This window comes from Tasmannia lanceolata, unplaced genomic scaffold (assembly GCF_043159265.1).
Source record: "Tasmannia lanceolata isolate RefF3 unplaced genomic scaffold, GAP_Taslan_0.1 ptg000015l, whole genome shotgun sequence".
Taxonomy (NCBI): domain Eukaryota; kingdom Viridiplantae; phylum Streptophyta; class Magnoliopsida; order Canellales; family Winteraceae; genus Tasmannia; species Tasmannia lanceolata.
This window is the reverse complement of record NW_027518692.1, coordinates 42,573,348-42,587,832: the sequence shown is the minus strand read 5'-3', so window position 1 is coordinate 42,587,832 and position 14,485 is coordinate 42,573,348. Positions and strand designations below refer to the sequence as shown.

General features: G+C 37.5%; 1 protein-coding gene across 1 annotated transcript in view; it reads left to right on the top strand.

The window, feature by feature from the left end:
* Nucleotides 1-14,485, top strand: part of LOC143847374 (AP-4 complex subunit epsilon-like) — a 33,974-nt gene that overhangs the window by 16,010 nt on the left and 3,479 nt on the right. The window contains exons 9-10 of the mRNA XM_077356182.1: nt 2,653-2,730; nt 10,489-10,632. Of these exons, the coding sequence (XP_077212297.1) occupies nt 2,653-2,730; nt 10,489-10,632 (222 nt within the window). The remainder of the gene's footprint in view (nt 1-2,652; nt 2,731-10,488; nt 10,633-14,485) is intronic.

The following is a 14,485-nucleotide window of genomic DNA, read 5'->3' as shown; positions in this document are numbered from 1 at the left end:
TTGGGGAGGCGCTATCTTTATCGTCTTTCTCCTCCAAGAGAAATGTCTTTTCCCTTTAAGGAGTCTCTATGAAGAGATCTTAAAGGGACCTTTAGAGAGTCTCTGGAAAGAGATTCTAAAGGGATTTTCTTCATCTTTCTCCCGAAGGAGAAATATCTCATTTCTTTTAGGGAAACCACCGTCTTTATCTTTTGGGGGAAAACTGCCATCTTTATCATCTTTCTCCCGGAAGAGAAAGGCCTTCTTTCTTTAGGGAGTCTCTGGGAAGAGATCCTAAAGAGACCTTTAGAAAGTCTCTGGAAGAGACTCTAAATGAATTTTCTTCATCCTTCTCATGAAAGAGAAACCACCATCTTTATCTTTTGGGGGGGAACCACCATCTTTATCATCTTTCTTCCTTTAGAAAGTCCTTGGAAGAGACTCTAAAGGGAGTCTTTATCATCTTTCTCCCTTTAGAAAGTCCTTGGAAGAGACTCTAAAGGGAGTCTTTATCATATTTCTCATGAAAGAGAAATATCTTCTTCCTCGAAGAAAATATGCAAAAAGAGAGGAGAAAAAAGAAACTGTTAGCTCAAATCTTTTCTTACCTTTCTCACATTTTTTCTTCTGTTTCTCCTTTCGCGTAGCTTTTTTTCTCCCCGAAGATCCGATCCCCTTTGTGTAGCTTTTTCTAGTCAGAATTGGATCATGATCCATTTCCAAAGGGTCTTTCCTCTATTTATAGAGGTCTTTTGAAGTAGTTGGCAAGTGCCACCTCATCCCTTATTTTCACTTCACGATCTCAAGTTTCCCTCCTTGGAGCCGTTTGTGGGCGCCACCTCATCCCTTATCTAGGATCCCACTATCACAGCTTCCCCTTTTGTGGGGAGTTACATAACTTCCCTTTTTAAAACGTAGGTGACTTGTTTCCTCTTTTGCGAGAATTAATTTGTTCCCTGAAATTTAGGGATTTCTTTTTCCTCAGTCATGGGCTCTTTTTTTGTTTTCTTTTTCATTAAAATACTTTAACTTCATGTTTATCCATTTTATTTTATTTTTTTGGAATAACATGATGTGTAACCACCTTCTTTCTCTCTCTTATTATTTACTAAGGGATTTTACTATTATCCCCCCTTTTTTTAAAAATTTCGAGTCCAACATGAAGCACTTGTAGTATTTATCTATTATATTAGACGTAATTGTAAAATGAACTGAAAATATACTGAGAATACTTCCTTTGTCTGGTTGATCGTTCACTGGCTGCTTTGTTCTTTACATGCCATTAGCAGAGATGCACGCTGCCATTAGCAGAGATGTTGCATGTTGTGGACGTGGGTTTATTGGTACAAAGTTTGATTTGGAAATTCAATAGGCGTATGTTGTATTTTTTTATGGAAGGTGAGGAAATAAAATGTTCTTCATGATAAACGGCTCTTCTGTCAATTATTTTTGTTTCATAATGGATCAAATCCAGATATTAGCCCAACTAAACCTATGATTTAGCCGGCACTTTCAATTTATTGTTGACACATGTGTCCTGCCGTGTACGATAGGACACGCGCTTCCACATGTGTCGACACTCCGTGTAAGTGTCGACACGTGGCACTCGTGTCTGTGTCCACAAATCATAGCTAAATTTTTGAGTAACCCTGATTACCCCTTGAAAAGCATGGAGATATGAAACGATTAAGCTTTAGCATGAATGAATAGCTGCATAGTTGGATTGGATTCCAAATCGCCAAGAAAGGATCCATGTGTGTGCTTATGCCCTAGATATCGTTGTTTTTCGACTGGAGCATTTGTCAAGATGTTTGTAATGCTCCCTTCATCGCAGGCTCCAGCATGCATTGTCTGCATGGATCCAATTGAGAGTTGTTAGTTTGTTACCGTTCAGCCTTTTGTGAGAAAGGAGAGTAGAACAGTTGCATTTTTAGTTGATGAAGCTAATGTTAAGAGACTTCCTGTGTAGAAAATGGTACCAGCAGAATAGCAACAAGGAGAGACTATGATGCCTCAAGTCTAGATTCCTACAGGAAAAGTCAATTTTCCATCTAAATTCTACTGTAGATGCCTAGTGGCTAAAGCATATACTATCACGGATGATGTTTGATTCCTTCAACTGTTGATTCTAGCCATGAGTTAATTGTGATCAGCTATAGCGTGTAGTTGCTGTGTGATCCTGCTAAATACATCTATAACTGTAGGGAGTATCTCTTTCTCATTGTGTCCCTCTTTCTTTCTGTTTTCTTTTCGCTATTTATCATTATATGGATGTATGACCATCTTGGTCCCCTTTTTATCAATAAATACATATGGCCATTAAAAAAACCAAAACAAAATCATGCTGTGAAATTGTTGTTGTATGTTATTTGGAACAATTTAGGCCCTGTTTGTTTGAGATTATGACAACCGATTGTGAGCCACAAACCTATTATTGGGCTCCAAAATTGCAGTTAAATTTGAGTCCAATAATAGGTTTAGGGCTGACAATCGGTTGTCATAATCTGAAACGAACAGGGCCTTAATGTGTGTTTGATGCGCCTGATGTTTGCCTGAAAGAGATGGTGCTGCAATGAGCTTTTGTCGACTTCATATTGCCTCTTTAAAAGTCATTTTTATGTTCAAGTTCCAAAATATTGTGACTCAGTATTATTTTTCTTTTTCATTTTGAAGGCATATGCAGTGACAGCTATCATGAAAATATATGCAATTGAAATTGCAGGGGGAAGGAAAGTTGAACCGCTTCCTGAGGTCGGTTTTTATGGATATTTATGCAGTGCATTATCTTTTTGTGGTGATCAAAATGTGAATACTTATAATATACTAAAATATTTGTGGAATATCTCGTCCTGTTTAATTCCAGATGTTAGGTCAATGATAGCATTCATATTGCTCTGTAGGATCATTGAAACCTATTGCAATCAGGTATGATTTAACGGATAAAATCTAAAGTAGAAAAATTAAAAGAGCCAGATTCAAGCTAATAGATTAGTTCAGGTCTGATGAAACGAACAAAATCTGAAGTAGAAAAATTAAAACAGCCAGATTCAAGTTAATAATCACCCACATCTCAATCCCAAGTAACGAAGGAGGGTAAAAAGGCTGCAAGGCCAAGCAAAAATCTTCGAAATTAATTCAGATCCCCTTTTATAGTGCTGGACGATTCTTATATAACATAATAAGGTTGCCCTGCTAAAATCAATTCTCAGCCCTCTATTCCATCCCTAATCAAAGGACTGTTATTAAGACTCAACTCAACTCAACAAAGCCTTTGTCCCAAACTAGTTGGGGTCGGCTAAATGAATCCCTAATCAAAGGACTGTTATTAAGACTGAAAAGCAAAATAGCTGAAGCTGGCTAACTACCCTTATGAAATCACATGCTACACTTAAAAGTCACGACCAATAAAATAAAACAAAAGACAAGAATACCTAAAAAAAGTCATTATTTAATACTTAAAAAAGTATTAAGTAACATAGCAAATCATCATAAACGCTAGGTCTTCAACTAGTTGTCCTGCTGTTTGACTTTTCTCTTCTTCAGATGCTCTAACTCAATCAAGAACTCCTTCAAGTGTATTGCATCTGTCCATCCAAGTGAGAGGAAACTATATCTCGAGGTTTCAGGCTCATTGCTAAAATAATCACCATTATACGGGACAAGATGTCAAACATTGAAAACATCTAATGTCTTGATGTAGCTTGGAAGCTTCAATCGGAAGGGATTGTTGTTAATCTTTTGTAGCATTTCACAATGTCCAATTTTCTTGGCAGTTGTCTTATGATACTCTCTTTACTGATACTTGTCTTTGGTTAGGACTTAGAATAACCCACACAAATTCGCCAACTTCAAAAATCACATGTCCCCGTCCCTTTATCAACATGTTTCCTTTATATTTCTGGTTGCTGTCCTCAATTTGCCTTCACACCTGCTCACGAATTTTCTTATTCTGATCAGCCAAAAATATGAGGTTAAAGAGAGGTGGAGAAGTTACTTCATTAAGTTGTTTAATGGAGAACCCGCAGCGAATTTGGGAGAACTTAATAACGTTATTGATGATACAAACCAGAGGTTTGTTCGTAGAATCCGCATCAGAGGTAAGAGTAGCTTTGAAAAATATGAAATTAGGGAAGGCTATGGGCCTGGCGGTATTCCTATTGAGACTTGGAGATGTTTGGGTGATGTGGGTTTTGTTTGGTTAACTAGATTATTTAACAATATTTTGAAGACTAAGAAGATGCTTGATAAGTGGAGGAAGAGTACATTAGTACCTGTTTATAAGAATAAAAGGGATATTCAGAGTTGCACCAATTACCGAGGAATTAACCTAATGAGTCACACCATGAAGCTTTGGGAGAGGGTAATTGAGCATAGACTCATAAAAGAGACTAAGGTGTTAGAGAATTAGTTTGGCTTCATGCCCGGACGATCGACTATGGAAGCTTTTTCTTGATTAGGTGGTTAATGGAGAAATTTAGAGAAAATAAAAAGGACCTTCATATGGTTTTCATTGATTTGGAGTAAGCGTATGATAGGGTACCCGGGAGTGTTGTGTGGTGGGTCCTCGAAAGTAAAAAAGTGCCCACTAAATATGTTAATGTGATTAAGGATATGTACGATGGAGCAGTAACTAGTGTCAGAACTATGGATGGCACGTCTAGTGAGTTTCCAATCACAATAGGACCGCACCAAGGATCAACTCTGTTAACTTACCAACTTCTCCAAAAGCTTAAGCTGTTGGAGAAAGGCGTTATCTATCTTTTATACTTTAACACTCCCCCGCACGTGTGGCCCACTTGGCAAACACGTGGTACATGTGGTCCCACTTTGGGCCGACCATAGCATGCGGATTTTTGCTATCCGGGAGGTTTGAACTCGAGACCTTTGGCTCTGATACCATGTTAACTTACCAACGTCTCCAAAAGCTTAAGCTTTTGGAGAAGTAGGTAAGTTAACAAACTCTAAGCACTTATTTTTTTACACTAGTTATGGATGAACTCACAAGTCACAAAGGGTATCCAGGATGAGGTGTCGTGGTGTACGTTATTTGTAGATGACATAGTAGCAATTGACGAAACCAAAGCAGGAGTTAACGCTAATTTAGAGTTATGGAGAACTACTTTGGAATTCAAAGGTTTTAGACTGAGTAGGACTAAGAGTATATGGAGTGCAACTTTAATAATGTAAGGAGGCGGGGCAAGGATGTAGTAAATATGACTGGACAAGAGGTACCTAAGAGGGATATCTTTCGCTATCTTGGTTCAATCCTACATAAGGAAGAAGAGATTGAAGATGATGTTAAGCACAGAATAAGAGTAGGTTGGTTGAAGTGGAAGCATTCTTCAGGAGTTCTGTGCGACCGTAAAATACCTACCAAGTTGATGGGAAAGTTTTATAAGACAACTGTGAGTCCAGCCATGTTGCACGGCTCAGAATGTTGGGCCACCAAGAAGCAGCATGTGCATAAGATGAGTGTAGCAGAAATGCGAATGCTTAGATGGATGTGCAGCCACACAAGGTTAGATAGAATTAAAAATGAAGACATCCGTAAAAAGGTGGGGGTGGCACCAATTGAGGAGAAGATGAGAGAGCACTGCTTAAGATGGTTTGGGCATATCCAACGTAGGCCTTTGAATGCTCTAGTGAGAAGAAGAAGTGACTCGTGCCAAGTTGATGGAGTAAAAAGACGTAGGGGCAGACCGAAAAGAACTTGGGTAGAAACAGTGAGGAAAGACTTGATGCTAGGAACATAATAGAGAACCTGACCTTGGATAGGAGAGAATGGAAGAAAATGATCCATGTAGATGAACCATAGTTACCAGGGTGGGAAACGAATTCGGGAAACGAAACGTGAAACGGAAACAGAAAGTGCATGAAAAAAAATACAGGGGAAACGAGAAACGAGAAACAATAGAAAATCGTACGAGAAACGTCTTAGTAAATGATGTGTTTTTTCCAAAATGATTTTCTTAAGTTCCACACATGTTTCCTACATGTTTCATATGCGATTTCTACGAGTGTCGCATACGTTTATCATGTGTTTACACATTATTTACATGTTTTCCATATGTTTCCCATGTGTTTCAGATATATTTCTCCAATTTTGTATCATATTTTGGAAACGTTTCCGAAACGTGTGTCCCTCATTTTAGGGGAAACGAGTTTCCCAACCGCGAGAAACGCGTTTTAGGGGAAACGGGTTTCCCACTCGTCCAAGGAGTTTCCGGCAACTATGAGATGAACCCAACTAGTGTTAGGATTAGACTTAGTCAATTTGAGCCGGGTAGATTCTTTCACCTTTTTCATGAGCCGACCCCAACTCGTTTAGGACAAAGGCTTAGTTGAGTTGAGTTGAGTTGATCAGCCAAATATTTAGCTTTGCTTCTCACATGATCAGATAAATGGATGAGAGCTAGATCTAAAATACTTTGGGATTTTGTCTGTATACATTGCCATATAGGCTCATCTTTGCTGTTCTGTTTCTAGATCAATTAAAAGCAAATTCTGCGTGGAAAAGAACTTGATCCCACTGCTTAGGATTGCTATCCACCAAGCTTCCAATCAATATTGTTGAACTTTTATTGTCAACTTCAGTGTGCCCATCAGTTTGGGGATGGCAGGAGAAGATAAAGTTCAGATCAAAGCTCAATCTACTCCAAAGAGTCCTTTTTTGGTACGTAAGCTGGGATCGAACCTGTGACCTCTAGGTTTAGAAACAAAGCCTCTACCATTGAGCTACAGACCCAACCCCAACTCCAAAGAGTCCTTCAAACATGACTCAAATTTCTATTTCAATCTGAACTAATAGACTTAGGCACACCATGGAACCGAACAATCTCCTTAAAGTATAGATTTGCAATATGAGGAGCATCCAAAGTCTTCTTACAAGCTATAAAATGTGCCATTTTACAGAAGCAAACCACAACAACAAATACAAAGTCCATACTTCTGTGTACGTGGCAACCAGACACACAGTCCATGCTAACATTTCTCCATGGGGGGCATGGGAACGGATAAAGGCGTGTACAATCCATCATTAGTAGCTACTGCCTTTGAAATCCGACAAGTATGACATCTATTAACAAATCTGTTGATATTCCTCTGTAGCTGAGGCAAAAATAACTACATTCTACCAAGGCATGTCTTATCCATGTTGAAGTGTCTTTCACCATGTAACTCCTGAATAATCTTTTCTCTCAATGAACAACCAGCCAACCAGGTATATTGTGTATACAACCGAGTTCCTTAAGAATACCATTATGCATGCAATAAGCATTTCACACACCTGTAACTGAATCTTTATAGATTTTGAACATCAGACTCTTGCTTCAGGGTGAACTAAGCTGCTAATAGGTTGCCAATTTACCATCTCTTCGATCTAAATTTGTTGCACATTCAAGTATTTCAAGGCCTCATGTCTGAATATAAAACAAACTCCCACTGAATCAAATAATGTCTTTAATGGCGTAGACTTTGCACAATTGCATAAAAAATTCAACGTCAACCCATGAAAATTGCGCACCTGATGAATATTGTAGGACTCGGCCAGACTACTTTAGCCTTTACCGTAAATACTCCCAAAACACCACTCTGTCAGCCATAAAACTTCATTTTTCCAAGTTAATAAACAATCTTTTCTCTCTAATGGTGGTCAAGATAACTTGCAAGTGCTGCTGGTGTTTCTCTATAGATGGGTTATACACAAGAATGTCATTAAAATAAACCACTACGCAGTTCCCAATTTATGACTTTAGCACATGATTCATCACTCATGGTGTTCAGTACCATCCTTTCGTATAACCCTTCATTTCTCTTAAATGCATTCTTCCACCCATCACCTCCACGGACATGGATCTGTTGGTAGCCACTTTTAAGGTCTATCTTAGTGAACAACTTGGCTTAAGAATGTTGGTCTAACATATCATCCAATCGCGGTATAGGAATTCTATATTTAACAACTATTTTGTTTATTGCTCTGCAATCTCTGCACAATCTCCAACTCTTATCGTTTTTTTGGAATTAAAAGAGTTGGGACAACATATGGGATCATGCTCTCACTTACGTATCCCCTCTTCAACAACTCCATAACATGCCTCTTGAGCTCCTCATGCTCTTTAAGGACTCTTATGGTAGTGGTGTTTATTGGTCAAACTAGCTCCTGGTACCAAATCAATGTGGTGCTGGGTATCCCTCATAAGAGGTAATCCATGAGGTAAATTGTGCATCACATCACTAAACTCCTCCATAAGGCATTATCGATTAGTTTGGTGTTTACTCTTTTGGACCAATGAAATACCTATAGTTTGATACATATATGCTGAGCTATGGCTGGGTTAAGGAATCTATCTTCCTCCTTAGATCTTCCATCATGGTCAGCAAATGTTTTTGATAGAAAATAGGGCGGTATAGGCTGATCAGTTGGTCTTCGGGCTTGATTCTTGCTCCTAGGTGGCATCTTGCAGAGCCCAATAGGAATCCCCCAAACTTCCAATCGATCCCTAGATCAGAACTTTCTCTGGTACCAACTAATGCAATCAGATATAATGAAATGAACAAAATCTAAGTAGGAATGCGTGCACCCATAGGGATTAGTCCCGCCCTAAAATGGGGTGGGGATACCCTATGTCATAAAAAAAAAAAGTCTAAGTAGGAACATTCAGAGAGCCAGATTCAAGCTAATATGTTAGCTAATAATCACTCAATCTCTTTCCAAAGGGACAATGGAGAGGAAAAAGGCTGCAAGAGCAAGCGAAAAACTTCAGAATTAATTCAGATCCCCTTTTACTGTGTTGGATGATTCTTAAATAAAACAATAAGGTTGCACTACTAAAATCAGATCTCAGCCCTCCATTCCATTTATGATCTAATGTCTATTATTACAACAAAAACAAAATGGCTGAAGCTGACTAAGCTACCCTTATGAATTCACATGATTCTTTTAAAAGTCACATGACCTGTAACATAAAACAAAAGACCAGAATACCGCTTTAGTGAAAAAAGGTTCCGCCATCTGTTTGACTTTACTCTTCTTCAGATGCTCTAACTTGATCAAGTTCTCCTCCAAGCGTATTGCATCAAAACCTGCTTCATAGTTTGTTGGATTCTTTCCAACATCTAAAGAATATTTCAGTTTATTGTCAGCATACCTGTTCTGCAAAAAGAGTTTGCCCTGGTCTTTCTCATCTAAGTTGTAAATGATTTAAACCAGTTTGAAATTGAAAAGTATTATTTGCATGCCTACCAACGAAGTCAATGTCAGTGCTTCTTTTTGGTTTTACTGTTTATCAAAATGCAAACTTCTTCTTTCAAACAAGGTTGTGAACCTGTGTTAACATTATCCTCACTCTTGCTAGAGTTAGAAAATCTTTGTGCCTTGTTCCAGCTGATGGTTGTTTAAAGGTATATATGTGAATGCTCTAGCATGCATAACTTTCTGAAAACACTTTGACGTGCTGAATTTACTTTTAATGTTGTTTCATAGTTTGTATTTCATACCTTAGAAGCATAGTTATAAATTTCCATCAAAACCAATACAAAACGGCTGAGATGTTTTCGTTTCCATCCTCACTGAAACCGAAAACGAAACGACCGAAATGCATAAACCAAAATCGTAAGTTTATTAGTGATATACTATATTAGTATGTATTACATAATTATATTTATATGAATTGCCTGTGAAATGTGGTGCTTGTATTATGTATAAATATTTATATGAAGTACATGTGAAATTTAGTTTGTACTAATCTATCAGTCATGTGCGACAGTGCCTGCCACTATGTGTTCAATGTTTTTAAACCATTATGGATGGTTGTCTTGCTTATGCGATAATTTCTAAATGTGTATTTGTGGTTATTCTAGCATTCCCTGAATTTTTATCTTTAAATTCTATCATTTGCCTATGTTTTCGTGATTTTACAGGATTTCCACCGAAATTTCCAACCGAAAACGTTTCTGTTTCCATGGCTACCTAAACTGAAGCCAAAATTTAAAACCTTGCTTAGAATTCAGATTCTTCCACTTACTCGTTGCATTTGCTCCCTATTTGTGAAAGACAAGGCAAAAAACTGGTGTTAGAGTTGCATGCTTGTTAAAAGGTTCTTGCTATTAAGTTGCAAACCCTCTCTTTCTAATTGGTTATTTCATACATTTACAGATTTCCATTTTTTTTCTCTTTTGCCTATCCTTAATGTGTTTAACTACCAAGTAATAATTGAGGGTGCATCTTCTCCGTGCTCCTACTCATTGTTCCAATACACATGTATGGACCAAAGCTTTTGTATAATACTATAATGGCATCATCCCCCGCATTTCTTTTACAAGAAGGCCTGTGCTGTTTATTTCTAAATCTTGTTCTTGCAATGAACAATACAAAACCAAAGTTGTTTTAATTGAATTGATAGAGTCTCGTTGTGTTTATGGTGTTTCCACTCTTTAAAGATGACTCCCGTGTATGGATAACCTTTCTTTACCTGTTGCAGTGTCAATACTTAATTGATTTTTTTTTTTCAGTGCCAATCCTTAATTGATGAACTATCAGCATCTCATTCAACAGACCTGCAGCAGCGTGCATATGAACTACAAGCACTGTTGGGCTTAGATGCTCCTGCCGTCGAGAGTATAATGCCATCAGATGCAAGTTGTGAAGATATTGAAGTCAGTAATTGATTTATATTCACAATATTTATTTTTTGATTTGTTTGTATGTGGTAATAAGTTTGTAGCTCTTCTTGGTTGGAATAAAATTTTCCTTTCAGTCCTCTCAGAATTTTATTCCAAGGAAGAAGTAGCCCTTGTTCTATTCTTCATATTTCTGAATCCTATATACCATTTATGTACTTCAAGCTGACAGTTTAACATCGTAACTTTCCATTCTGTTTCAAGAATTTTTCTGATGACTTTTGAAGATTATAATGAGGTTAAATTGCACTTGTTAGTGAATCTTTAAATTAGACTAGTTTTATTTCACTGAATATGTAATCAAACTATGTTAGAACTGAATATTATATGTAAAAAATCAGAACCTGACCGGTGGAAAATGTGGAGAATGCAATGTCAAGCATTGGTTAGCTGTAATTTTCACGAATAGAAAATCCATACCAGATGGATTTAAAATTTTAACTGCAAGAAACTCTCCTCAGTAATAAACGTTCTGGAATGAAATACAATGCACAGTGCTTCCAGTGCTGAGGTCCATGCAGCTAATCATGATCTATGAGACATTAAAGCAAAGAAACAGTTAAGTAGGCATTGAGATGTTGCCAATCAATGTAGTCAAAATGCCTAAACTCCATACTATTCGGGGCACCCATGTGAGTTCATCAGTGAAAACCTAGAAGAAAAATGGATTTATTGATGATATTGAATCATTGCTTCATTCTTTTGCACATGTATCTCTTATGAAGTAGTAAAAACATACAAACTGATATCTTAGTGTGTAATAGTATAGTCTTTACCATTAATCACTACTAACCAGTGATTAAATACTAATTTCTAATTATTATATGCATAATTAGTAAATAGCAAATAATAAATTTACTGGACATGAAGGAGGATTCTTATTAACATTTTACATGAGTAGCATCACTGCAGGCTGTAGCAGAGTCTATAGGTGACCATTGTGGCTTGAAATCATTCATCCACAAGTGAGGCTTAACTTCATCGGATTGACATGGATGATATGTCCATGTGGGACTTTGGCTCTTTAGAGACCACTTTTTATGAAACACGTAGATTTTACTTTTAATCTATCCCCCTCCCTCTGGGATAAGGATGCAATCTGTCTCCCACTTCATGATGCATATCAAGCCAAGGGCCTTGAGGTAGTTGGCAGTTTGATGCAAATGTAACCTTCTGCGTGTCAAAGAAATCAAAGTAGAATAAAGATCTACATATTATTGCAATGACCCCATGTTGGAGCATATGACTTGAAACTTGGCATGGAGGATCATTATCTAGCCATTAGTCACCTTCCTACCGGTCATGTTTGCAATGATTTTGGTGCACTGGAAGAGGAGTGGTTTGTTGATTACCGAAATTGGGGGTGATTAGTCATTATTCCTTTTTATCACTTATGGCTGGCACTTTAGGGATTTTTAATATCTTTAAGGGGGTCGATTAGAATTTAGAAGGCTTTTTTTTGGTGTGAGAGGGATGAGAGTGATATTGGTCTTTTATATTACTGTTTCATATCTAAAAGAAAAGAGGAAGAAAAGCCATTCAAAAAAAGGAAAGGAGGAAGAAAAGGGGAGTGATGATATTGTTCTATTTTGGACCAGAGTGCTTATTAGTATTTTTACCCTATTTCTCTTCCTTTCTTGATTTTTCCTCCTTGAATCCTTTATCTTTCTACTCTTTTCTTCTTTCCTAGATACTGTGCTGAATTAGTTTGTAAAAGAGCTTATTTAGTCAGTAATTTTTTTTTTAGGCCATGCTAGGAGGAAATAATCCCCCCAAATCAGCGAGAGTATGTGAGTCGAGAGGAACTTCAAGCTTTGTATCAATTGATTGAGCTACTTTGCCAACAATTGGAGCAAGCGAGTATCGATGAAGTTGGCATCATGGTTTTAAATTTCCACTGAAACCGAAATGAAACAACCAAAATGTTTCCGCATCCATCTCCACCGAAATGATACCGAAACCGAAGCACATACTGAAATGAAAACTGTAACTGTATTAGTGGTATACTATATCAACAAGTGCTACGTAATCATATTTATATGAATTGTATGTGAAATATGGTGTATGTACGATGCATAAATATTTATATGATTTCGGGGTTGAGACTAGCTCATTGGTAAAAGGATGTGTTCCTCGACCAAGAGGTCGGGGGTTCGATCCCGGCATACCTACCTAAAAAAATATATATATTTATACGATTTACATGTGAAATGTAGTACGTATTGAATTATCAGGCATGGACGACAACACATGTCACTGGTGTTCAATGCTGTCATTCCATTATGGATAGTTGTCTTTGCTTATGTGATACAATGATAGATTCCAATTTCCAAGTGCGTATTTGTACTTATTCTAATATTTCATAAAGTTCCATCTTAAAATTATATCATTTGCATATGTTTCTATACGTTTTCATGTTTTTACAGGATTTCCACCAAAATTTTCAACCAAAACCGAAATGCTTCCGTTTCCGTGGAAACCGAAATGCTTCCGTTTCCGTGGAAACCGAAACCGAAACCGAAACCAAAATTTAAAACCTTGGTTGACGACACCATTGGAAGCTCTGGAATACCGACATTGCCTCTCAAATTGTGTGCTCTTTGTGCTTGATGATTGTAATTCTGTAGTTCTTGTGCATAGAGCAGCACAATCCCAGCAACATGAAAGTGATAAAGGAGATCAATACTTCTGCTGTAAGGTTCATATACCTAAATTTCATGGAGATGAACACTAATTGCAAGTATTTGATTGGTTGATTGAACTAGAGATGTTATAATATTTGAAGAACTTCAAAGCCAATAGGGTCATATTGTGTCTATCGAGCCCAAAATCTATGCATGCGAACAAGTTCAAGTGGGTATAATTCAAATGGGAAAGGATAAAATTAGTTGGTGGGAGAAGATGCTGAAATGAATGAAGTCTCCCAATTTTTGCCCATCCAACAATGGAATTCTCTATTAACAAAATCAACAGCTTTGATAGGGGAATAGGACGATTAGAGAACACACTAATGATATCTATCTTCAAAACTCGGGTCTGTAGCTTCAAGAAATGTAAAACCAGCTAAATTGATCACTACATTGCTTTACACATGTCTAGTTGCAATGTTGTGGAGTTACATCCGATGCTGAACTGTTTCTCAAGCTGTAGTTCTTGCCACCAATGTTTAAGCCCAACAATCCCAAATGACATTTATTATGCATGTTGCGACTACCAATCCTTTTTTCATTCAAAAAAGAAAAGGAAAGCACTACGGGTTGTGGAAGAGGTGGCAACACATGGTCGTGAAGATGCAGCTCAAAACCCATCAACTATACCCAAAAAATCATGGGAGAGGTCATAGAGGAAGTTCAACTAGCACATACCATTCGTGATCAAGTTGCATCCCAATTTACAGGGCAACAATGTAATTGCTTTCGATGTGGGAAACTAGGACAAAAATCTGCTTGGTGTCGTTGGAAAGCTAAAGTAGTGGGAGAGAAACATCTCATCATAGATATGAAGAAAATGCCTATGAGGAAGAGACTGACGAAGAAGATTAGATCAGCTATGAAGACACTTAAGGTGAATGCCCTAGTTGTTTGACCTATCATCTTGACCAAATGAGATTAGCTACAAAACTATATCTTTTGAAGAAGATTCACTACAAGTGGGAAGCTTTGCAAGGCGACTGTTGATGGCAGAACTTTTCAGAACCTAGTCTCCTAAAATATGATGTCAAAATTAGGGTTAAAGACGAAACCACTACCAACGTCATTGCAGATAAAGATACTGAATCAAAGTGGGTCATCGTTGCTTAGTTTTACTTACAATTGGAAAGTGTTATATT